Here is a 26,557-nt window from a genome sequence, read left to right as displayed (position 1 = left end):
TTACGCACCTGTCCTTCAGTAAAAATGAGCTGCACACAAGTTTTGAGCTCTTCGTATGCAGCGAGTTTGTTTTTAAGCTTCTCCACTTCTACCTCAAGAAATGCTACTCGACAATCTTCATATGATCTAGAGTACAAACTTATTTTAAAAACGCATGCTGTTAAATTAAATTATGTTAATACAGGGTGGCGCACGAATCGTGCTACAAAAACAAAACGTAATAACTTTTTTCTGTGTGAGTAATCGGCTTTTTTTTTTTTTATTTTGCAGATTAGTATTTAGATTTACAAAAAATGGAGGCTTGGGATACCGAAAAGAGGATTTGGATAGTGCAGCGGTACCATGCTTTGCAGTCCATCATTTCCGTCCAAAGGGAATTTAGGCGGGAGTTTGGCGGCACTCCCCCTAGCAGATGGACCAATATGAGGCTGGTGAACATGTTTGCTGAATCTGGAAGCATCGCACGCAGACCGTACCATCGAGATCCCCATGTTCGGGTCGAAGCCACAATCGCGGCTGTAGCGTCGTCAATTCAGGCAAATCCAAGAGTTTCGACTCGTAACTTGTCGGCGCAAATTGGAGTTAGCAGACGGTCATTGCAGCGGATAGTTCATGATGACTTAAACTTGTTTCCGTACAAAGTTCAAATCACAAGCAAATTAAACCCTCTGGATTTGCCTATTCGCCTGGAATTTTGCCAAAAAATTATTGAAATGGCCGAAGAAGACAACAACTTCATAAATAGCTTGTTTAGCCCATTTTGATCTAAACGGCAATGTAAACAAGCAAAATTGCCGTATATGGAGTCAATCAAATCCGCAAATACTCCATGAGATGGAACTGCACCCAGAACGAGTCACAGTGTGGTGCGCAGTTTCATCAAGGTGCATTGTCGGGCCATACTTCTTCGAAGAAAACGGTGTAACAGCGACTGTAAATGGGGACCGTTATTTAAACATGTTGAAGAAGTTTTTTTATCCAGAACTGCGGCGAAGACGTATCCCTTTTAACAGCATTTGGTTCCAGCAAGATGGAGCAACTGCACATATAGCCAGACCGGTTATGGAGGAGCTCCAACGAAAATTTAGAAATAAATTGATATCCAGAAATTCCACTTTCCGCTGGCCCCCAAGGACACCTGACCTCACTGCACCAGATTTTTTTTATGGGGTTATCTCAAACGAGAGGTGTATAAAGCAAAACCAAGTAATTTGACTGAATTGAAGCAGTCCATCACAACAATAATTGAGGCGATCCCGACTTCAACCCTTCAGTGCGCAATGAACAATTTTCTCATCAGGTGTCGCATATGCGTGAATGAGCATGGAGGTCATTTACGTTCTATTATTTTCAAAACTAATTAGTTTCATAAAATAAAATTGAATTATCTATACAATAAAAAAACAAAAAGTTAAATACATTGATTAGAAAAAAAGTTATTACGTTTATTATCGACGGATTTGGAAGAATTATTATTTATTTTATTCCAATGATAATCAACGTTAAAGCCTAACATAACGATGACATAAGTTGATCTGCTATAATGTAAGTTTACTTGAGTCACATCATTGACTTGAAATAGTCGTTTAGTCATGTGCTTGCAATGTTTGATATTTCTTTTTCGGGGGTTTTTCATAAACAGAACAGTTTTGAATTTATACAAAACTGAGTCCCTTCAGCGATAACAGTGGCTCAATTTGCAATACTCATAAAATTGCAATAATTGCAATAATTCCCTATTAATTGATATTTTATTTTATATTTATATCTTACATATATTAGAATTTAACAACAACAACCTTGTTATGCAAGGACTAGCTTACTACCAGTTTGCTCAGCAGCTATCTCGATTTGTATGTATATATTTTGGTTTCATCGATGGGTTTCAGTGGTTGTAATGCCAAAGATATCCGACTCTCTACGAGTATATGTCCAAATGTCGATAAAATAATAGAGATGGAAGACATCGATCTTCATGTAAGCATTTTTCCGATTGACCAACAGCTAAATATTGAACAAAGAAATATTTTAATTTAATATAATATTTTATGCTATTTGTATAAGGCTCAATACAAAAAGAAGGTCGGTGTATGGGTGCCAGAAGAGTTAACGCAAAAAAAAAAACTCATGTACCAAATCACCAGCTGCGAAAAAATCAACATTTTTCTGAAAAGGATGGTGTGGTTGGTGTTGAAAAGTAAGTCACTTACGACAACGATCGTGGTCGTATTGGGTTGAGCAAAATTCTTAATTTGGACCTGTAGTGTCAACTATTTGACCATATGATGGAAGTTAGCTTTGGCTAATAGGAGAGAAACTGGACAATGGACAAAGGCAGGCTACACATATCCATAGAGACTCGCCAGAAGCTCTGGGAGGTTTTTAAACTTATATGCCCACCTTATAATCCGGACAGGACCCTGAGTGATTACCGTCTGTTACAGTCTATGGCGAAAGATTTTGCTGGTGAAATATTCGAATTTAGAGACGTTAGAGGCAGTCCTAGTTTTTTCCAATAGATATAAGGCTTCCTGTGAGGGAGTTAAAATGGAATTACCTTCAAAATTGCAATAAGCTATCGAATAAAACAGTGCATATTTAACCCAAATTGTATCATTTTCACAAACTAAAATAAAGCAGGAACCCAAAATAACTGTCATCACATCTTTCAAGACAAACATTTGTGTTGTCCTCCTCCACAAGAATTTTCATTTTGCTATCTTTTTGAAAAAGCGCAATACATTTTCTGGCAAAAATAAAAGGCTTGGTTTAATAACTAAAAAGCCGGCAGTACAATTTTAGAGAATTTCCAGATTTCAAAAATATATAAATAATTTGTTGGTATTGGGTCAGTCTGACTCAACAAGCGAGACACAAACCAGCTGTGATCTTAATTCGAGCTGAAGGCTTTCATTTTATTCAGCCAAGCCTTTTATTTTTGGCGAAAAGTCACGTTTTAACCACTTTCTTCTAAAACTTCTTAGAAAAGACGTTCGGTTGATGATGATATGACCACAATTGTAATCATTGAGAACTCATTTGCCCGCTTGAATATCACTGAGCATTTTCTCTGTGAGTGTCTTGTCTTGGCTAGAGGAAGGTTACAAATTTGCGTGCCGATGCCATAAGAATTGGTAATATTTGTTCTCTCAAGCTGGAGGATATTTTTAGATTTGTTAAAAATCTGGAAAATTCTCACAGGATTAGCTATCTCTGTCTCTGTCTCTATTCTACTCTGTCTCTTCTCTCTGTCACTTCTCTCCATTCCTCCTAGACTACCTACCTTTCTATGATACTTTCCAGAGTTTTGAATATAATGGGCTTTTTAGTCTGAGTGTTTTATGAGCCAACAAATCTCTTGGTGCTCCTTGGCTCGACCTATTCAAATTGCAATTTCAAGCTTTTAACAATTCTTTAGGTCCCCGAAATAAAGTCTTAAATGCCATGCAAAAATACTGACATTTTTTAGTTCTTACATCCCTTTTCTTCCTATACTATAGCCCATGGATTGGAATTATACCACTTAAGAACTAATCCATTTATGCATTTGGATACACCAGTTAGCGTATTTGGGTGAAACGAAAAGTAAAGATGAGGGTGCAATGGTAATGATATAAGAGATTGCTTTAAGAGTTTGAATTTATACTGGCCATCACTAAAATACTTTTATCACTAAAAATTAGAATCTTTTTTAACTGAAAACTCGTAAAGGAAAGTACGTTTTCAGTCATACATATCTATTCATTGTATTTTAATTTTTTCTAAATTTTACATATGTGTTTGTAATATAGAATTAATCTCATTTTAAATGCATATATATGTTCATATGTAGAGTTGGTTATTACCAAAACAAACAAAAAATTCTACAGCTTAAAGTGTGCATAAGTCATTGGATGCTGATGATTTGAGCTATATACGTTTGGCTGTGTTTGTTAAGTGCATCCTTTAGGGGCCTCTCAAAAAAGACGTTTTGCGGTGACCACTATATCTCTGAACTGGATCCTCTGAAATTAAAAAACCAAACAGATTTTGTTAAAGTATTGTTAAATCTATTAATTAATCGAAGGAATAAGCAAAATCAATTTTTTTGACAAAATGGCCGTTTCTCAAAAAAAATAATCGACTTTGACCAAAATTTCCGCCTTAAATTGTGTATAAAAAAATATTTATCGGTGAGAAAGAATCTTCGATTAATTACTAAAAAAATATATTTAAAAAGCTCGTGTTAAACTGAGAGACTAATCGTTTTCGAGTCATGTTGGCCACCGAATTTGAAAACACCATTTTGAGAAAAACGTGTTTAAAGTTTGAAAAATACTTTAAATATGATCATTTTTTTCTTAACTTACGTGGAGTTGTCTATTCCAGGACCATATAATACACTCTCCGCCGCTTTGGCAGCTTCTAATAACTCGAGTTTATGTGGTTTGCGGGCCATTCTTCCATGTCGGGTGCTTTCACGCGCTGCTCATCTGCGCTGCACTCTGAAACGCCTTTTCAAATTTGCGTGCAACTTCGAAAATATTCATGGGAACGATATTAAATTGTCTGTGTGTATTCTTAAATGTATGTACATTAAGCAAAACAAAAAAAAATTTAAAAAAAAATCGATATTTTGAAAATTCTAACTGTAATAACCCCTTAAAGTCTGTAGCCTTCTTATTTATTATAATGGTATTTACTTTGAATACAATTCGAATTGGCCATTTCGAAACTGGTATTATTCAAGTCACTGCCGAACTAGTTCGCGTATCCCCTTATACATAAATACTAATTCATGAAACATAATTGTTTTGGACTAGTTTGGCTTTTCGCTGCAAGGAAATTACATAAATATAGGGAATATTAAATGCATCGGATGTACCAGCACCTTCGCAAAATATTTTTCACTTACAATACAGAGAGTAATGCCTGAGAGACTTACAATTTTATTGTGGTATAGCAACAACTAACTAAAAGCTTTGTGTGTAGCAGTGCGCTATTCGTGCACACCTCGTTGAATTGCTCGTTTGCGCCGACGCTATTAATGCGCCCCCTTAACGTTAATTTCAACTTGTTGGGATTTGCTTTGGTTTGATTTGCAGCTCAACTCAACTTAACTGAACTCAACTCAGCAATGTATTTGTGTTTGTTATAAATACGGACAGCGCGACTTTCCGGCTTTCATTCTCTCGCAGTGGTTAAAGTGACATGAAAGTGAAGACATTGGGGCACTGTAGCAAGTCATGTATCATGATCCAAACACAGCTAATATTCTTGCCAATGGTAAGCGAAAAGTTATAGAAAAAATTAGAAATCATATAAAAAAATGAAAAAATAATGAGCTGCCTAAGTAATAATGGACTCTGAAAAATAAGTTTCTATATGAAAAAGGACTTTTGAGAAAATTTGTGTAATTTGTAGTGAAAATTAAGTGTCAAATGCAATATGCTGGCCGAAAAGAAATTAAAATATGTACATGAGAAATAAGTTCAATAGCTCGTGCATGTATCATATGTGAATGTTAGTGCTTCAGATGTGCCCGGCGCGTCTAAAGAGTGTGTGTGTGTGTTTGGATGAATGTGTTTTGTTTTTTGCCTGTGCACCATGTGGCTTCTCTAAAAGCTGTGAAATCTTCTAGCAGTCAGGCATTCTTCGCCTGATTTCATGTCTTCGGTTTGTGCAAAATAAGGGCGCGGCGTATCTTGTGTTCGGCGTACACCAAGCAGGTGGTATTCATATGTTTTTGCAGTACTGTGACCCAGCGCGTGGGTGATGGGTACTAACAATTAACAATAAAAAGTTGAAAACAATTTCCAAGTTAATAAGAGAAGTTGGCGGAAGAGAAGATATGCATAACCTATTACAATAATTTTCGATTTAGAAACCTTGGTTGGCGAATAAATGCAATAAGTAAAAATGGGGAAAAAAATAATTTTACGTTAAGAAAGTTAAATTTGTATTTTTTTAAATATGTATACAAAAAATTTAATCAAAATAGCTTTTGATAAATATTGTAGTTGCAATATTTTTTTTTTTTTTGCATTTTTCTCCTCTTCATTCTGCATAATACAATCGCATTTTCTTAATAAACAAATTGTCTACAATAACTCAATGAATGCTATAATTATGTTTTTGAATTGCCTTCAGATTACACGTAGTTACGCATATTTGTGGTTAGCTCATTAAGTTTGGTTGATTGGCGGCAACTGCTTATGACGGCGGAATTTATTTACTGGCTGCAAAAATCGCACTGTTGAAGAATTTTGCAATTGACTTAGGTTGCATGTGAAAAAAAGCAGACTTAAAAATGTGTATGTATCCTCAGCTATTCGCTTACGTTTGTGTGTATACGTTTGCATATAAATTCCATGCACTTAATATTCGCCTGCTTGCCACAACACTTTTGTGTGTATCTGCTCCGCTACATTTTGATACAGTGTTTTATTTTGGAATAAAAATAAGTAAACTTAAACTAAAATTGTCTATAATTGTCACCAAACAATAAAACAACAAATTTTGGCTTTGAAACTTAGCGTCTTATGAGGATCTTTAACGACTATGGATTTCATTTGGAATATGAAAAAATTGAAATATGAAAAACTCAAATCTTCTTTTATTTAAAAGAAATAATAAATCGTAGTAAGCAGAGGTACGAGTAAAACTTTGAGCTTTATGATACAGTTTAGTACATAAGAGCGCAATTACGATTAGCAGAAGCCAGTTGTTTACTGTGTCATGCTGTTTTTTACTCAAGTAGCGGAAAGTTTTGCTCTTGAATCTGTATACAAAATCAGCTGATACTTTCATTCAATTAGATAGTGTGAGTTTAGTACAATGAAACTCATTGTGGGCATGAAACAAATGATAGAAAAGGTTTTTTTCCAATAGTAGTCGTTCCTTGGCAGGTAATGGTAAACCTATTAGTGCATTTATGCCATAAAAATGCTCCTAATAAAAAATCATCTGCCGTTCGCAGGCAGCATAACTGTGTATCAAATCCATGCATTGATGTTTAATACTAATTCATAGTACCGAATGAGAATACTAACCATCTTGATCATATTCGAGGGCCATATGAAACTTCTGCCATGATTTGGTCTCCGAATTCCTCGAAGGGCTGTTTCCAAGAAGTGGTTAGAGCGAATGCCAAGGGTGCTAGTTTGTCGGCGTACCTGTATTAAAACGCTTTTGAAATTCGTTTTGCTTTAATTGAATTGGATAAGGATGTAAGCGAATGGAGTCAGAAAATTCAGTTAGAAAATCGAACGGTAAAGTGCATTCGCCTTACGAATATTAAGGGCCTTCTAGAAATTATTGGCAGCCGAATGGGCATCAGATCAGAGCAGATTTCATAGTCTTGCTTTTTTTCAACAGAACTTTCTGTCAATTTGGCCAAAGCACAATGAATATTTTTTTATTTTGTATTTATGTTTCAATGTAGCTACATTTTACTTACATTTTACATACTTTAAAAAATTCTTCTTTTTTTACTCATGTATAAAGATTAGTACAAATTTAAATACAGCAATTTATATATCAAGAAAAAAAAATGTTAAGCAGAAGCGAGCCTAGGTCCTTATGAACGATAAGCCAATGCTTTAAATAACCGATTATTGTGACAGTGAATGCAGCTTAATCTAGTCTATTTTTCTTCATAGCTGGAGTTTGTCGGTTTTGCCAAAAGATGTGTGTATTAGGGTATTATTGATACTTTCTTAAACATCGTCGTATAAAATTCACTAGACTTATGAAAAAGATAAGGAACGCGAACAAAATTTCTACTAAATTCATTACAAGTACACCAGTTCGATGCTAATGAATTTCGCTGACGGGTAGTTTAGTGAACTACTATCAAGTTGCTATGCTGCTGAGTTTTTTTTTTAATGTTTTGAGGCTTAAAAAATTCCAGTTTTTTTCATATACTAATTCTCGTCAGTTTAGAAAAGATTCTAGTTCTTAATTTGCATGAGTTGTTAAAAATTATTTTCAATAAAAAAAATCGCAATTGAGGATATCTACTTCTCAAGTATTTAATATTATTTGTACCTGCGAAAATTCTACAATACTTATTAGCTTTGAAATAATTTTTTGCGTATCTTATCCAACAAGAACACAGTGAGTTGCGGCGTAGCACGTTGTCGGGTATTCATCACATTTATTTTTCCTTGCCACATGATTTCTTTTTTGTTACTTATATGCGCCATATATACATATATGCACAATACATATGCAATAGCGCGAAATTTCCCAATGTTATTTAAAATTTGCCGAAGCGCATGCGGCCGGAAGAGCCTTGGAATGCAATTAAATGTATGGGAGAGCATAGAGAGTGATAACACGAAATTGAGAGGGAAGAATGAGATTCACTCACACACATTTGCATATATGTATGCACATATTTACGATGGCGTGCAATATGCCTGTAAGCCAATATAAATCCACACGTACACACACATATATAAGCAAAATCTTGCCGCCCGCAATTTGTGCGCCTCATACGTTGTAGCCAACAAATGGTTATGTGAGAGCGAATTAAAGTGAGAAAATATATTAAAAAATGTAATTGAAGTAGAAAGTGAGAGAGCATATTCGCAGCCGGAAAATAAGGAAAATGCTGTTGGTGAGCCGATAGAAGGACAGCCGAATAGAGGCAGGTAGAGCGAAAGAGATATAGAGAGGAAGAGAGAATAAGCTAGACCGAGGACAAGTGGAAGTTTTAAAGGGTACTTTGTTGTGGCTGCATTTTATGAACTCTGTGTGCAGATGAATAAGATACCAGGCGACCGGGTCTAATCGACATACGAGTATACATAGCGCCCAAGTTGCTTGCTGTTTTTTGGTCGCACTGTTCTATGCCGCACTCTTCGTCAGAGTCATTCACTGCTGGTTTTGCTTATTTTAGAATGGTAAAACACCAGCTGCATGCGGCAACAGCTGTTCTTGCTGTCGTGTCCACCAATCAATGGCAATATTTAGCTGTAAGCAATGCAGCAAAAGGCACGTAAATGTGTCAGTATGTATGTATATATGAAAGTACTTGTAAATGTTTATATGTATGCATATATCACCTTAATGCGGCTATATATACTCGTCTATATTTTTGCATTTGTGTGTTTAGGTATACATATACATACACACATATATATACATGTATATATATATGTTATGCATGTAGGAGTGTATATGCTTCAGTTTTTTATTCGACGGTGCCGGTATTGGAGCTTTTATCAGTGGCCTTGTTTCGTGTTGACCTTTTTTATTTCTAGGCATTATGAATTATATCGACTAGCCGAATTGGCGTTTGTCAGCGGGAATTTTTGATGACATTTCATCACTTTATTACTTTATTTCGTCAAGTTTTCTCATTAAAGTTTTTATGTTATGTTGCTTTCCTAAACTTGTGGTTTATTATAACATTTATAGCCGGTACTTTCTACTTGTCTCTACCTACATATGGCCATTAAAATATGTACACCTAACGTTCATACAGAAAATGCAAGTTTCTTAAAGTAATAACAGGTATTAATGGGGGTTTTAATTCATAGATTAATTTAACAAATATAAATAACTACTCAAGGATCTTTTAAAACTTAAACTAGTCACAATAGGAACAAAACTATTCATGGGACCACTAAAATAGCTACGAGATAGAAATAGATACGATACAAATTGAATTTAGTGATTTTATTAAAAATTCTGTTTAAATTAGCGAAGTTGAATCAATATCTACTGTGCCCACGATGATTACCAATGACTTTTGTATTCGATTTGGCATAGAATTGATAATCCTACAGCAGGTTTCTGTGGAAGTTGAATCTCATAGTACTTTAGCTTTTTGCCATAAATCGTTCTCAGTTTTTTATGTTTCCTCTCCGATTCGCTTCTTTAAATCTCCCCAATGATTTTCAATGGGGCTTAGGTGGGGTAACTGGTTTGTCAAATCCATAACTTTAACTAACATTATAACACTTACTAACATTGATAAGTGTTTTGGGCCATTATCTTGCATAAAAAGCCACCGAAGTGGCATGTTCTCCTCAGCAAAGGTTACATCACTGCTCGAAGTATATAAATTTATTCTTGTAAATAAATTATTCATTTGGCTAAGGGGGGAATAGGTCCTATTACTAAAAGAAGCATCCTGAAATCATTATTTTGTTGATGAGAACTCTTGTCCATTAGGGCGTCTACCATTTCACCAAGCATCAATTCCAAACAAGTTTATTTGGGTTTCATCGCTCGAAAGCTCGTTATACAATTGTTTCAAACCTTACGAGCTATTCTGTCTACAGGTAGTAGGCTCATGTTGTCTAATAAACACCGCATATTTTTCGCTGATACTATGTGATTGACTTCAGCAGCAATGACCTTTGATGACTTAAAAGGATGCCTCTTGGCAAGAGTTACAATTAAACTATCAGCAAGGCAAGTCATTTTCTCTTCGCCACCACCTCGTTTCATGGATTTTTTTGGCTTAAAGGCATTTGCAACAAAATTGTTGGACCATCCAAGTGACTCAGTGATAAATTTCTACGAGTTTTTTTGTTTTCGAAGATTGAAAACAAGCCCCCGTTTCTCAACTGTGCAATGCTGCGCATGAGCCTTCTTTGAAATAAATTCATATTAACTATTAGTTATTAAAGGAACCATCTAATTCGCTACTTACGCTACATTTAATACTTTTCACTTAGTTAGTTGAAATGCAAGAGTTATTCGCAAAGTACTTATTTTAGTGGCCACGTAAAATTACCCTTTATGAAAATTACCGAATCTGTGCAACAAATAACGCAACTATTACATTAACTCTTTTAAATTCACAACGAAGTATTGGTGATATTCGTAAAAGAAAAGAAATTTCAATAATAGCTTTAAAATTTTCCGAGCGGCATAAGGAAATCGACATATAAAGGCAGCGTGCCTATTTCTACCATATGACCACAATGGCCATATGTCATAGATCTGTTTTTCTTATTTCAATATTACTTTTCTTCATTATTCCTGTATTTCGAAGTTTTTCAAAGTTAAGTTTTACGTCGCGTATAAGTAATGTGAATTATAACTACAGTGAAACTAGCCTTAGGCGTACACTTACGGTCGCTCTGCTTTTGTCCATCCAAGAGATGTGTGCACTTAAAAGAGGGTAACTTCTTTAGGAACATAAAATTTGGTATACATAAAAAAAATGCCCGCTCAAGAGAGGTGCCCGTTAGGAGAGGTTACTGTTTTATGATCTTGATGAAAATTTATTGAATTTTACTGAGCTTCATACAAAGTTCGGAACTTTGACTCATACAGCTTTTGCACTATGCCCTTATTGAAAATTACTTAAAATCAAACTAAAAAAATTAGACATCAAAATTTATATTAAAAACTGGTGCGTGGGGTTTTTTTTTGATGTTGACGGAGCATATCTTTAACTAAATATGATTGGCTGCCTGTGTACAATTTTTCCGTTAATTGTTGTTGTTGTTGTCTTTTGTCTATACTATCAAAAGTTTATTGAAGCTGTGCCAAAAACTATCGGCCACTATCAATTGTGCCTACAATTGCAATTACGTGCGTCAGGTCGGTAGATGCTTGCACGAACAGATGCCAAGCTATTAAGTTCAACTTTGAGTGGTTCGAAGACGCGCACACTTCTTTCATAAACCCGATGGGTATTCTAAAGTTAACAAACCTGAAAAAGAAATGAAATGGGTAATTTAGCATTTATTTATTGATTAGAGCTTCAAGAGCATGTAAAGCGGGCCACTTTAGCTTATTACTACAAACTTAAAAAAAAAAAAAAAGATTCCGATTGACACTTCCTATGCCATTGCACTTCATTATTCACCAGCTGCTAGAATGGATGTCAACTATGTTTTCATAGTTGCAAATTTATCAGAAGAACGCCAGCTGATGTTATTTACATATAAATATGTATATGACCTTGCGTATGTAGAAGACTGCGTTGTAAAAGTTTCTGAAAGTACTTACGATTCATTCGAACTTTATACAATATATTCTAACGATAGTACACTTTCTTGCTTCACATGATTTTCATATATATTTGGAGGGAAACTAATGTAACTCACTTTTCCATTTTCACCACATATTCATACAAACTACATAAATCCAGTAATTGCAATTTGATATTTTACACTCTCACGGACTGCAAAGTTAAGCCAATTTAATGTTACATATTATATAAAGCGATGAGAAACGTTCTACTTAGTAATTTCGCCTGTGTGTGCTAAGGGATAGAAAACTTGGACCAAACATGTCATAAAAATTTCGAAGTACGCAGTGTCTCGACTTTAGTGTTTAAATGAAGAAAATTGCAGTGTTAAGTACATTCATGTAAAAGGAAAAAATTTTAGAATGTTCTGGAGTTGACAAATTTTAAAGCGATTACACTGCACAACAGCATTTATGCTGATAGTGTTATATTACAAGATACTAGACAAATTTTTAAAAACAATTTCATGTCTGCGATGGAAATTTCTGTATCTACTCTAGTTTAGATTATTACACATTGGACGTTTTACAATGAAACACAACAAGTTTCAAGTTAATTTTATTTTATTAATTTCTAAAGAGCGCAGATAGGTTGTAAGGTATTTCCATTCTTATTTGAACTATTTCGCATAATTAATTTTTGTAACGAAATTCGGTTTTTCGGCTTCCAAATGAATTTTTTAATGATTACTAATTTTAATAAATATTTGACAACATAACAACTGTTAGATTGTTAAATTAATAATTAATTTTTTTAATAATATTTTAATTTATAATAATTTAATAAAGCCTCAAAATAACAAATTAGCCGATTTTTTTTTATTAACGAAATTCCGTATTTTTTTATCTTTTATTATACGTATACATAATTGTATGTATAAATAATTGTCGCTTACACCATTTATAGGGTGTTTGGTCGAGCTCCTCCTCCTGGTTGTGGTGTGCAGCTTGATGTTTTCCCATAAATGGATGGATATATATGCATTCTGTTAAAAAAATATTGGGAATTGTTCATTTAAAAAGCGCGCTTTACACATACTACATATGTCTAAAATGTTTTTACTGCAATGTTGGTACAACTGCCCTCTATAGTGTTGCAGAGTTTGAGCGTCAATTGATCTGTCATTTAGATTGTTTTTGACATTTAATTATATCAGTCAACCGCAGGTGTGCTCTGCGATTTTCACTATGGTTAAAAATATCGAACAAAGAATTGTCTTAAATTTTGTGTTTTGAAAGGGATTTCGTGTGCCGAATCGTTGAAAATGTTGCCGAAAGCTTATGGCGCATGTGCTTTATCAAAAACACGGGTCTACGAGTGGTATACGGCTTTTGCAGAGGGCTGATAATCTGTGGAAGATTTGACCCGATCTGGTCGCCCATCAACGTCTTCAACGGATGAAAACGTCGACAAAATCAATGAAAACCATAATTTAAGCTTGAGAGAGGTAACTCGCGTCCTTCGCGTGCCTCACGAATCAGCTTGCAACATTTTACACAATGAATTGGGCATGAGATGCGTGGCTGCTCGACTCGTTCCAAGGGTGTTGAATTTCTTTCAAAAAATTCATCGGAAGAAGGTGGCTAAAGGCATGCTTGAGCAAGTGAATTCGGACCCCATATTTATCCAGCGCATCATAACAGGTGATGAGACGTGGGTGTATGAGTTTGACATGCGAATCAGTCTACAGGTGGCTGAATGGTGCTATCCACATGAGCCGAAACCCAAAAAACAAAACAACCACGTCAAAGTCAGTCAAAAGTGAAAGTCATGCTACTCGTTTTCTTTGATTGTCATGGTGTTGTGCACTCGGAATTCGTTCCAAATGGTTCTACGATAATTAAAGGTTATTATTTGGAAGTTATGCGACGTTTGAGAGAGAATGTGTGTCGGAAACGGCCGAATTTGTGAAAAGAAAACTCACGAATCTTGCACCATGATAACGCACCGTCTCACAAGGTTCATATTGTGAACACTTTTTTGACCAAAACCTCCACAAATATCATCGAACAAGCACCGTATTCACCGGATTTAGCCCCCTGGGACTTTTTCCTTTTCCCAAAACTTAAATTGCTACTCCTCGGACGCCTCTTTGACTCGATAGAGGTCATTAAGGAGAATTCGCTGAAGGAGCTGAAGAAGATCTCTTCAAACGCGTTTAAAAGGTGCTTTGATGACTGGACTAATCGTTGGCATATGTATTACTTTGAATGGAGCCTATTTTGAAGGCGACAAAATTAATTTTGATGTTTAAACAATTATTTTGCGTTGTATTGAATACTTCCCGATACTTTTTTGACAGAATGTACATTAAGATTTAAATGGCTTTCGATTTCGAAATTTGTGATGTAAATGTGAGCTTTTTTCGACAAGAGCTCTCATCGGCCCCGAGAGAAATTTTCAAAAGCCGTTATCTCGAAAATTGGAGTCAATCTTAGAATAGAGAGGACACCAGTAAATTTAGAAGCCGTCAATGAAGTACTGTAAACTACCGAAATCTTTGTCCAGATCTGGAAATTGCACAGTATTAATCTGCTAAGCCAAATTAGGCAAAAATTGGTAATTTGGCTTTCAAATGTTATGAAAAATTGAAAAAGAAAGTTCTCCTAGGTATAACTTTAAACATATTTGCTGTGAATTTTTTTTCAACATATTTTTTTCGAGGCTCCGTCGGAGTTTCACTATCCGTCGCTCGATTTTCAATAACATGCAATTCGTGAAAATATTGTTCCATTGTTGTTATCGCCAACAAAAATGCCTAAAAAAACATGCCTGTTTCACCGAATCAACCTTACCCCCTTAAGTTGAACAAAACTTTCTTTTATAAGACTTCCTTGCAGAGTTTGAAGTCATAGAGCTATTTTGAAGGTTCCAACTATAGTCAGGCATCGTGATGTATGCATTCCAGCTGCACTCCTCCATCTATGATACTACCATATGAAGGTCGAGGTTGAATTGCTCGGCCTCTTCTTCATTAAGATGTCCAAGGCCAGCGGGAAAATAATCAGCTGATTGTGCAGAAAATGCAACATTCAAGTATGGAAATGTTCAACGTATTTTTCACATCAAAGTCGCTATCACTGCTGTCAATTTTCGCAATCAATTGTTAGTTATTCGTTCGCAAAGTGCTGGAATTCTTATCGGAATGTATGTTATATATATTACTTCAAACCTTACGACCATTCATACAATGCTTCAAATTCGAAAGATAAGCTTGTGAGAAACCATTTGATAGAAAGCACATTTAATACCTGCTACATTGGAAACAAGTTAAAAAAAATTGTTTGCAAATCATTCAGCTGCTTTTTATATGAACTGTTTTTATACATACTCATCTAGTTTTAACATTCAATATGCACTTAAGTATGGTACATGAAACCATAAGACATGCGAAAGTTTTTTTTTTGATCGGAACCTTTTGGCATCTACGTTGTGTTTGTCACGCGCCTCATTTATGCAGAAATAATTTTATTGCACTTTTTTTGTTGAACTTTATCATGCGGAGTTAATTACTGAATGAAGTCTAATGCAGAAAAAGAGGGTAAGGGACAGAAAATTGGCTATACTTTAGATACTTCTTTGAAATACAACAAACCAGTAGAGTGCCGTGACAAAAATCACGCAAGCATTTTACAATTCTTTTTTTTACCAAGCTCGCGATAGAAAGTATAAAACAAAATAAAAATTCAGAAATAATAAATAAAATGTATGCAAACACTTCGTTTGGCGCTACTTTTTTTTATTTTGTTGCAAAGTCAATCACTTTTGCCATCATTTCAAGTGTTGCTTTGTGCTCATTTCTGATTTTTGTTTATGCCTGAGGGCGACCTTTTTACTTCATATATATATACGGATATATATAAGTATGTACGTACGTACTCCCTAACGATCTTTATTGTTATGACTGCTCAGCGCGTAATGTTGTGAATTGATTTACGACTATGCGAGTTTTTGTTGCATGTAATTTGAAGCTTGAACCATTTACTATAGCGAATTTGTTTTCTTTTCAACTTTGTTGTGTGCTAATATAAAAGTGCTAGATGACTGTTTAAAGTTGAACGCCTATTTTGGCAACTTGGATATTCCGAATTTTATTTATATATTTTTATATTAATTGTTTGTAATTACCAGCGGGATCAAGATATACTCGAAGAAAAACTCGCTGCTTTGTTTTTTTTTTGTTTTTTCGTTGGGACAGACTAGCAAGGACAGCACTCAGACACTATTGAATCCATTGTACTGCACTCGGATTCCCTTTTAAATTTTCTCTAAATCTACTCGACCTCCGAAGAAATCTGAGTAGATCTGGCGGTGCCAAGGAGCCAAGGTGATCGCTTCTTAACACATCAATGCCGAAGAACTCAAGCCTGATTCGAGGGAAGGCGGGGCAGACGCACAGAAAGTGGTCCGCCGCCTCATCCTCCTCTCCACATGCTGGGCAGAGCGCACCATCTGAGATGCCTACCTTTTCCATGTGCTTTGCCCATAGAAAGTGGCCTGTCATTAGTCCAACCAGCCTCCTACAGTCTCCTCTGCTTAGTGATAGGAGAACTGCGATAGTCGGTCGGACATGACAGGTAACATCAGTTTGGTCGCAGCCTCTCTCAGCCTGCCAAGCTCGCTTGTGGGTTAGAGTAACCCGTTTGCCAACTGTGGCTGTGCTATAAGTCCCATATGTAAAATACACTGCTTTATACCTATAACATAACTATAGCACAGGAACTTATTGGTATGCTTTGAAATCTATTTGTTTCTCATTTAATTTAAAAGCCATATTAATCCCAGCTTCGAACTTTGTGCAAATTAAAAAGAAATGCAACAAATTTTCATCCCTTTTCACTCATTATAGTCATTAAATTTTGGTAACATAAAATGTAAGTTTCAATTGACTCAGAAATCGCGTTGATTTTTGAAATTCTTTTTGCTGACGGTGCTGGATATTTTTTCCATACAAACAAATGTCGGGCGTTCGTTTAGTGCACAAAATTCACAAGCCGGTTAGAAGAAAAACATTTTCAAAAAACAACCCAGAAAACAGAATTAGTGCTGTTCTCAAGGAAATATACTTGTAAAATTTCACAATTTGTGAATCCATTCCTAAATGGTGTAAGAGATAAGAGATAGTGCCAAATATTTAGGTGCAATTCTCGACAAGAAACCAAATTGGAAGAAGAGTGCAGAGAAGGAAAGCTCCTGCAGCTCTATTTTCAACGAAAAGCCATAGGACGCAGGTGGGGTGTTTCTACGAAGAACACACACTGCCACACGCTTTATGCGCAAAATTTCAGAAAAGATTGCATGGCATGAGCCAAAAATATGCCAATATCCTCAGCAACTTCTCTAATTGTGATTCGATGATTCTCCATAACGATTTTCTTCACTTTCTCAACATTTTGATCGGTTGTTGATGTGCTGGGGCGTCCAGAGTGAGCGTCGTCATTAATATCTTCTCGACCTTCTGTGAAAAGTTTGTACCACTTGTAAATATTTGTTTTTGACTCAAAGAACTCTCACCGTATGCCACTGTCAACATTTTAAGTATATTTGAGCACTTACTTCTACATTTTACACATAATTTGATGTAACTTCTTTGATCCATTTTTCTCGATAGCAGAAAATTGTCGAACACACAAAACTCTTGTCTTATTTATATCTCTCACAAACAAACTAATCATACCATATTGCTGAAATATCTTCGAGACGAGAGTAGTAACATAAAAAAAAAATAATCGAAAGTCGAATGTACGTAGCCCGCGAAATTTGAAAATTAACCTTATTTTTTAAACAAGCCTCGTATCTACCAGCAGCGCTCTTTGAACCCCCCTTGTTATGAATACTCTTTTCTCCTTACTTCACCTAGATTTGGTTGATAAACAGAATGGAGAATGCTGCTTGGCTTCCCGCACCTAATCAATGGCGCGATTTAGTTGATGGGCGCTCGACCATAACACTCGGTCTGGGTCTAATAAATCCTGTTGGTTATTGTTTGGATGAACCATATTTTAATAGATTATTTAATACTAGAATTCTAGCTAGATATGAGTGGGTTGACAATATACGTGGTCGAAAAAATTCCTTACGATTCTTTACTGAAGTCTCGAAGCTTGACGGTAAAGTTAGCTTTGGCGTCTACTGTAAGAAGCAAAAATTAAGCGTTTCGACTTCCTAATCACAGAAGCTTATTTCGGGTAGAAACTCTCGCCAATGATGGAGTAGCTGTCTGGTTGGGAAAACATGTGACTACCTTCAGGGAAATCTATATTTATTATTCGCATATTTATTGTGATAGCCAAGGCGATTAAATCTCTTGCTGGTGTTGTCACTAATTCCATCATTGCTTGCGAGTGTCGGGCATCTTTTAACGAGATGGTGGATTATTTCCGCATCCATTTGATGAGGGTGCCAGGTAGATAGGTACCATTAAAAAGCTAATATGTGGAAGAGAGAAACTTCAATTCCTACACACGAAAACTAGAATAAATCTTAAGACACTTATCTTAATGAAACTGCATAAAACAGGTGTTTGGTGATAGGTCTAGTTGGAAAACTTATTTTCGGGCATTCTTCACCATGTCAGATGAAAACCAGTCGGTTTAATATTGTCCCCGATTTTTCAGCACAACTGACCTTGTTCCGCTAACGATGCGCCGAATGTTGTCTTCAATTCCATGTCGTTAGTCGTAGCTGCTGTATCATCATAAAAGGTAATACTAAGTAGCCACAGCATATGATTTAGGCGGTCATTTGATTAAGATTATCACCTTTTTTTGAGATGATCACCGAATGTCGGTCTTAAAAAATTCATCCCAGTAAAGTGATGATCTCACGCGCTCTGTAGCATGTTTCTTCTGGAACCATTTGCTTTATGGAACCATTTAGCACTTAGCTGAATGCCATTGATGTGGGAATCCAAAAGTCTCTCAGCCTCGAGAGAGTAGCTACATCTTTTCATAGCCAAAATGTACACGAATGTTTGCACTACGTGTTGAGAAGTGATCACTATTAGAAATAACTTTTTTTTGTCATTTCATACGTCGTGATCATAGTGGGCTTGCAAGCCGGGGTGTGAGAAATGATAGTGACGTAGAAACCCTTTCCGTTACGAAGGCCACCACATCAAACAATATTGACTTATTCAGACTTGTTGACATTTGTGATTATTACACATATACATACGTAAATAATCTAAACAAAATATCATCACATGTGATATGTCTATATGTACATACATATATACAGTAGTATGTATACATTAACTCGTGCACTTGCATATTTGGTTAACCAGACTGGAATGCCATTCTAAGTGGTTTTTTCAACGCATCGTGTTTCAGTAATTTCATCGTTTGTTTTACTGCTTTTGTTGCTATGTTAAACCTTGATGGCAGTCAGTTGTACCAAGCATATTTGTTATTGTTGCTATACAACTGCGGGTGTGACAAATATTTATTAGCATTTTCGCCTGGATTGATTTTTGCTAACCATGCAAATCGATTTCGGCATCAAATGACTGTGGTGACGTCGGAGGCGTTGATAAGGAACGACGACATTGTTGTGGTGACCAGTAATATTTATCGACATACTAACATACATACGTATATATGATGCATGCAAACATATGTACAATATATACAGATATTAATGCGATATACGTGGGTGCTATGTTTTGAGGCAATTCATACAATATAATATTTGTACAGGGTCCGCCATATAACTTTACGGAATTAAAAATGCTATAAAAACGAAACTACTCAATATTTTTCCAAACTGTTTTTTTTATTGGTTTATAACACTTCTCAGGACGGACCGATATCTCATACTTTACTAAGAATTTAGAGCCAACTAAAGTTTGAAATTCTGTGGCTTTTGATTTTTTATTATCTAAGCAATATTTCAAATTACACGAATTATGTATTGTAAATACCATAAGATTTTCTGTTTTATTTTTCTTAAGAGGTCGTCTTAGCCGACCAACACGTGTGACTACCATTCGGAAGTGCATGGGTTCGAAACCGCGGGCACGAACCATTAAATGAAAGCTTGGTTCTTCCCCTAGCGGTCGCTCCTCGGCAGGCAATGACAAGACTCCGAATGTATTTCTGCCGGGAAAAGCTCCTCATAAAAAACCATCTGCCGCTTGCAGGCGCCATAAAACTATCGGCCCCCCGCCCCCCTTTTGTGGGAAAACATCAAGATGCACACCACAAATAGGGGGAGGGGCTCGAACAGGTTTCGAGCAACCGCTTGTGGATTAGCACTCAGTTTTCACCTAGAGCTCTTTTGTAGATCCCATTTAGCTTCCGTTCGAATGGAAGTTTGCTTAAATTCAAGTTCACCCTCTAGCGAGTATACAAACTTAACACTTCTTGGATCCTCCGCTGCATCAAGTCACAAGGAGTGTGCGGAAATAAGTTTCTGAACGTGATTGCGATACCGACGGCATATAGGTACACAAATTGTATCCCTAACTATCCCAGTTCGAAAATATATTAAATAAATCAATAATTTGCGCGTACTGTTCTGTTAGGTGTTTGGCTTAGCTCCTCCTCCTTATTTCGGCGTGCGTCTTGATGTTGTTCCTTAAATGGAAGGACCTACAGTTTTAAGCCAGCTCCGAACGGCAAATAGTTTTTTATGAGGAACTTTTTAAGGCAGAAATATACTCAGAGGTCTGCCATTGCCTGCCGAGGTGCGACTGCTATAAGAAAAAGCTGCCAATTCTAAACCTACACCTCACTACCACACAAATGACTGGTAAACTGCTTCAGAGCGCCGCTTAGTAGGAGTTATACCAAGGCTTTACTTATAGTCTCTGGAATAGTGTTGCTGTAACTAAGAAGGCCACAAGGCAGAAATCTAAGATATAACTATAACTACTAAGATATTTTTTTATAAAACAAATATTTCTAAGGAGCTTCTTTATTATTTGGTACGAACATTTTTCATTTTGTATCAAAATTTATTTAATGAAGCAACGTAAGCCGACGGAGCTAGTTTCGCTTAGGAATGAGTTATTTTTAAATTTTATTTACAATTAATTTTTAATAAATAAAACAATAAAAAATTATTGTAATGCAGTTGTTGTGTGCGGTATTTAAGCGTTAGAAGTCCTAGCATAGTATTTTTTATTCAAACAAAGTTTATGATTGTGCTAATTATTGTCATAAATCGCCATTTTTATGACCCTTAGATAATTTCAGATAATGAGAAATTATTAGCCCTTCAATAAATTGTGATTGGTAAGAAGAAAACTAATAAAATTAAAACAAATTGCTAGTAAAAAAAGAAAATATTACAATAATGCCGAACAAAATACTATAAAAGGATCAAAAATATCAATTTTTTCCACATTAAAAATAAATGGCAATAAATAAAAAACGTATTGATCCGCCAGTAAGGCAAATTGGTGCATATAAAATTTAGCTGGTTAAATTGATATTCTACGAATATCTATTCAATATTTTACTATGTGTATTTTTAGGCACTGTCCGTCCACCACTATAAAAGTTTCCAAATGAACATACATATACACATAAATTCTGAAGAGTTTGGTTGATTTTGTTGCGTGTCCTGTCCTGTCCTGTCATTTTTTGATTGCTTACTAGATTGCTTGTTTGTTTGCTCATTTGTCATTCCCTCTTTTACATTCGAAGTTTTTCTATTTTATTTGCCTGATGAGCGATTGCAAAAACAATGAAATAAAAATGCAAATCGTTTATACTTGACTGTGGGCGTTGTTTGATATACGCCATGTGGCCGGTGATCAGAAAATTTTTATACGAGGTATAAACTGAATAACTGTGATAGGGAGGGAGTTAGAGAAATATTTTGAAGATAAAATCAGTAGCGTTGAAAGAATGGATGCGAAAAATTTAGAACAATTTGAATAACGACATTTCTGGAACTATAAGGAGCTCAACTTAAAAACTTGCATGACATCATAGTCGTGAAAAGGTTCTACAAGTATTAATATCGAGTAATTAAATATCTATACGAGTAGTTTTGCGTCTCCTGAAAAAATCCATTTACGTGTTATTTGGCGGAAATTTAGCTTTCGAATTTTTTAAAGACTACTTGTAGAGGCTTGAACTGAGTGTGCTCCGGGTGATAGAATGTGTCGTGCATGCCTAAGCCAATTTAAATTGGGAACCTTAGTGTGAGCGTCAAGGGCCAATGTCCTGGATAGCTGTAAAAGTTTAAAGAAGTAGAACTGAAGGCATTACTTCATGAAGTTTAAGTGCCAGCCATTTCTAAACAGTTGTAGTTATAGAGAGTGTTCAAAGGCAAGTCAATTGGGTACCGTACTAATTTAATGATTAATTATTCAATAACAAATTAGCCGATTTTTTCAGTAAAAATCCCACCGCTAAGAAAAAAATTGGAAAATAAGAGAAAATCCTACCAGGGTTTCTCAAGAAACATTTTCTTTAAGAAATGCAACTTTTTTCGATGCTCTCTACCACCGGAGATTCACTGCCACACTCTCATTCTTCAATATTTTGCAATGGAAATTTCATAAAATATTATAATATACTTTTATTAATTTTTATTTTTTATTATTAATTTTTTTAATATTATTTTAATATATTTTTTTTAATATTATTTTAATATTAATTTCTTAAAGTAACACTGTCTGCAGCGCCCCACAAAAATCTTAAAAACATGCCGTTTTCTACCGATTTAACCATACGCCCCTCATAAGCTGTAGAGCCCTTGAAAGGCTTGTCTCAACATGCGATCACAATTTGCTTAAACAGCAAGAAAGGAAGAGATTTTCTAACCCACAAAACCCCTACCTGCCTTCGCTCTTGATTGGAATATCTCTTACTTAACTCTTTGATGGCTGAGATTTTAAAATTCTGTTTTTCGAATCGCTAGAATAGCTGACGGTCACCAAATACTGCCTCCACTTTTATTAGAAAAATTTTAAGCATTTATGACATTAATCGCAAAATTCATTTAACAAATTTGAACAGGCAGAATTTTGAATATGAAAAATGGTCATTAGAAGTTGTTAATTTATGAGAATTTCTTCATTATCTTTAGTTCGATTGCTGGATTGAATCACTCAATAATTGAATCACATTAAATTCTCGTTAATTGGATGTTAAACAAATTGAATTGCTATTTAATTAAGTTTTCAGCAGCTTCCACAAATACTGCACAAATGCTTGGAGAACTCTGAATTCACTTACGGATATCTTCTAAGCATCTCATAAAAAGTGTATATATTAAAATCTGCGTATAAAAGTCGAGAATAATCTCAAAATCCTTCGCATAACCTTGGCAAAATGAGAAAGAAAAAGTAAGAAAGGAGAGCGAGATAAACAAGTCAGCATTGATGTTTGTATATACATATGAATGAATATTTGCAAATATACTTATATAATATATATACATACAATGAAGCGAAGCCACAACGCAAACAATTCGGCTTACAAACATACCAACATCTTACTTAGCTTCAAAAGAGTTTGCATAGGACACACCTCCAGTCTGCGAGCAGGGTTCAACTATGCCAAGTATTCTTGGTAATAGCAGATTGTGACGTAGAAAGTGCTTCGTGTAATGAAAAAAACTTAAAAAATAATGTGTACCTAGTATTGTATTATATAAGAGGTTTGAGGTTAGAAGCAGTTGAAGACAGCTCGGCTGGTATGAAATTATGTTACTACGTAAACTTTTCCTTGTATTCTGTCTGTGTTTTTTACCACTCAACTAAGAGGGAAAGTATGTATTTAAAATAATATTTGGAACACAGAAATTTATGTTACTGGCGCAAAAGTAGAGCTAAGCAGACACATGGCTATTCGACAAAAACAACGTCAGCAAATTTGCGGGTATGCACAAAAATCATCTGTAAGTCTCGCTAAGTCTTGCTATTGTAGACATTAATGGTTGAATGTAACAATACCTTATACATATATATATAAGTATATATATGCCATTTAAAAATACTGACAATACTGAAATATTCACTGATCACATCTCTATATACACTTAAACGCATACATGCAAAAGCCTTAACTCTTGTGGCTACATACAAATGATTATTTTTGTACAGGAAGATTTCTATTATTTTCAGATATTCGTTGCCTGATTACTTTCTCGCACTGGGTTAGGAAGTTGGAATTTGGCCGCCCAGCCTGTTAGTTATGATTATTAATTCAGCTCTAATAATTTGAGCGAAACAGACACAGAAACGGCTTGGTGTCAATGGGAACGCTGTCGTCAATGTACTAAAATTTATTGAGGAAATTATGCTCCGAAAAATATGCTGAATCTAGCGCTTAGTAAGATTGCCAGAGCATAAGCGATGCGAATATTAAAACGTTTTAAGTTGGTTCTAGTTCAATATTTAACTCAAAATAGGCTCCAATTGTGGTGGCTTTCTACTTCCAAATGTCGGTTTTTTACGAAGCATAATTTGCTGCTTTATCGCGGAACACTGGTTATTTTTTAGTGCTGTAATTTACTTACATTACTTATAAGTTTATAATAAAACTAATTTAGTGATAAATCATATTAATTTTACTTGCATTACCACTACTTGCATAATGATGAATAAAGCGACGGCATCATATACGCATATACAATTTTAGTAAAATATTTAGTATGTATGCAAGCCTATAGAGAATGGCCAATGAAAACCCGAACGTCCAGATGTTAGCCACACGTACATATAAGTATGTATACGAAAGGCCCGTCAAGCGATGTACTACCAAACCTACCCAGATAAAAGCCGGCTTGACTAGGGTCGGGGTCGCATGTGTACATAGAATACATATTGAATAAATAGACACATGTATGTATAAATCTACAGTAAAATGTACGTATGCATATACATATATACGTGCATAGATATGCGATGTTATGGTAGCTATAAAGCTACCAACCGGAAATTTAGACTCTTTTTTTCTTTCGACAATGAGGGTGGGAGAGATTGAGCGAGAGTGAGAGAGCGTGGTGAGATGCTAAAAAGGCTAACATAATATACACAAGTACATGAGTATTTTGAACATACCTATGCATATGCATATGTGCGTATGTTCGTTTGTAAATATATATGTACAGGCATATATGCATATATGTGTTACTTAACATTAAGCAGCGAGAGCATGAACACCATAAATGTAATGCTAACTGTTGGGCTTTCTGTTAGCGGGGGTGACAGTTATGGTGTGTTTTTCTGAACTCTAGAGCATTTGCTTTTGCTGTTAGTGTCGGTATTCATGGCTGATTTAGTGTATAATGATGCTGTTTTCGTATACACCTACACTTGCAGTAATAAAAATGGTATACACTTTCTGTAATAGCAAAGAGGGGGAAAAAGACACGTGCTTTGTTAGTTTGACTTTTACATATACAAAAAAAAAAATTATAATAGTTATGCGATGCAGGCCGCGGGGCGTATATACTCTTGGTTTACCAAAATTTTAAATTGGAATATGTTACTAATTTTAAAAAGTATTTAGTTTCAGTGAAATTAAATTCAAATTTTAAATTTTTGCGTGGATACTAAAGCCACAGTGTATTAAATTTTGTCCCCAAAGAGTTTTTTTTTTAATTTTTTAATAACAGTCTAACGGAATTGAGATAGGTAGATGCAATGTACTAAAATATAAAAGTAATGAGATGAATCGCCGTCGAAACGTGCTTGCTATGAAAATTTGAAATAATGCGAAACTTTATATAGAAAATACACTTAGCCTAAGGTAGCTTGGTATTGACGAATGCAATTGTACATACAATAAAACGCCTTTTTATAGATAATGGTAAATTTCATAACTACAAAAAAGTAATATATTAATAGAAATGGTTTAATAATAATAATATTTCAATAGAAAAATTTTACACAGATATGTTATAAGGTTATTTTCTGGCCCAAAACGCGTAAACGGTTCATGAAGAAGAAGAATTTTTAATATCTTTGATAGCCAATGTAGAATGTGGCGGCCGTCGAAGAAACAACCAACACAATGGTAGAAAAGGTTTTTCTAATATCAGTCGCCCCTCGGCAGGCAATGATACACCTTTAAAAACAGCAGTGCTCTGGCTTTTGTCATTCCTGTTACTTTGCAGCATTTCAAAACACACTTCATTTGTCCTATCAAGGACGTTTAATAACGCGCAAGCGCAAGAAATTTTATTGACTCCCACAACTAGCGCAAAAGCAAAATAAATACCAGCCAATATTTTAATAAAAGCAAGCGTCTAGAGATTCCACCAAATTGAGTTATTTTGACTCGCTTTCACTAGTTTTTACAAACATTTTTCTAGGTAAGTAAGCGCCCAACGAAATCTGGAGACGCGGCTACGGCGGTATGCAGGCGCTTGATTTCTAGTCTGGGAATTGGGATTGTTGAGTATTTGCATACTCTGTGTACGTGGACAAAGCGGTAAGCGCGTGTAACTACAACGTGGGACTACCAACGCACTCACGCACTGCCATTAGCCATCAATTAAATATATGCGTATGTGTGTATGCATTATGTTTGTAGACAAGTATGTATGAAAGTGAAAATATGGGGGAGGTTTTGCTTGTTGTTTGTTGGTGGTGGTTCGCTGTATTGAAATATC

General features: G+C 35.3%; 1 protein-coding gene across 1 annotated transcript in view; it reads left to right on the top strand.

The window, feature by feature from the left end:
- The first annotated feature begins 5,178 nt into the window (after positions 1 to 5,178).
- LOC128858111 (b(0,+)-type amino acid transporter 1) overlaps positions 5,179 to 26,557 on the top strand; it is a 103,799-nt gene continuing 82,420 nt past the window's right edge. Inside the window, exon 1 of the mRNA XM_054094100.1 lies at positions 5,179 to 5,265. Coding sequence (XP_053950075.1) covers positions 5,226 to 5,265 — 40 coding nt within the window. The 5' untranslated portion in view covers positions 5,179 to 5,225. The remainder of the gene's footprint in view (positions 5,266 to 26,557) is intronic.

This window comes from Anastrepha ludens, chromosome 3, assembly GCF_028408465.1.
Source record: "Anastrepha ludens isolate Willacy chromosome 3, idAnaLude1.1, whole genome shotgun sequence".
Taxonomy (NCBI): Eukaryota; Metazoa; Arthropoda; class Insecta; order Diptera; family Tephritidae; genus Anastrepha; species Anastrepha ludens.
The sequence above is the reverse complement of the archived record's forward strand: the minus strand, read 5'-3'. Positions and strand labels throughout refer to the sequence as shown.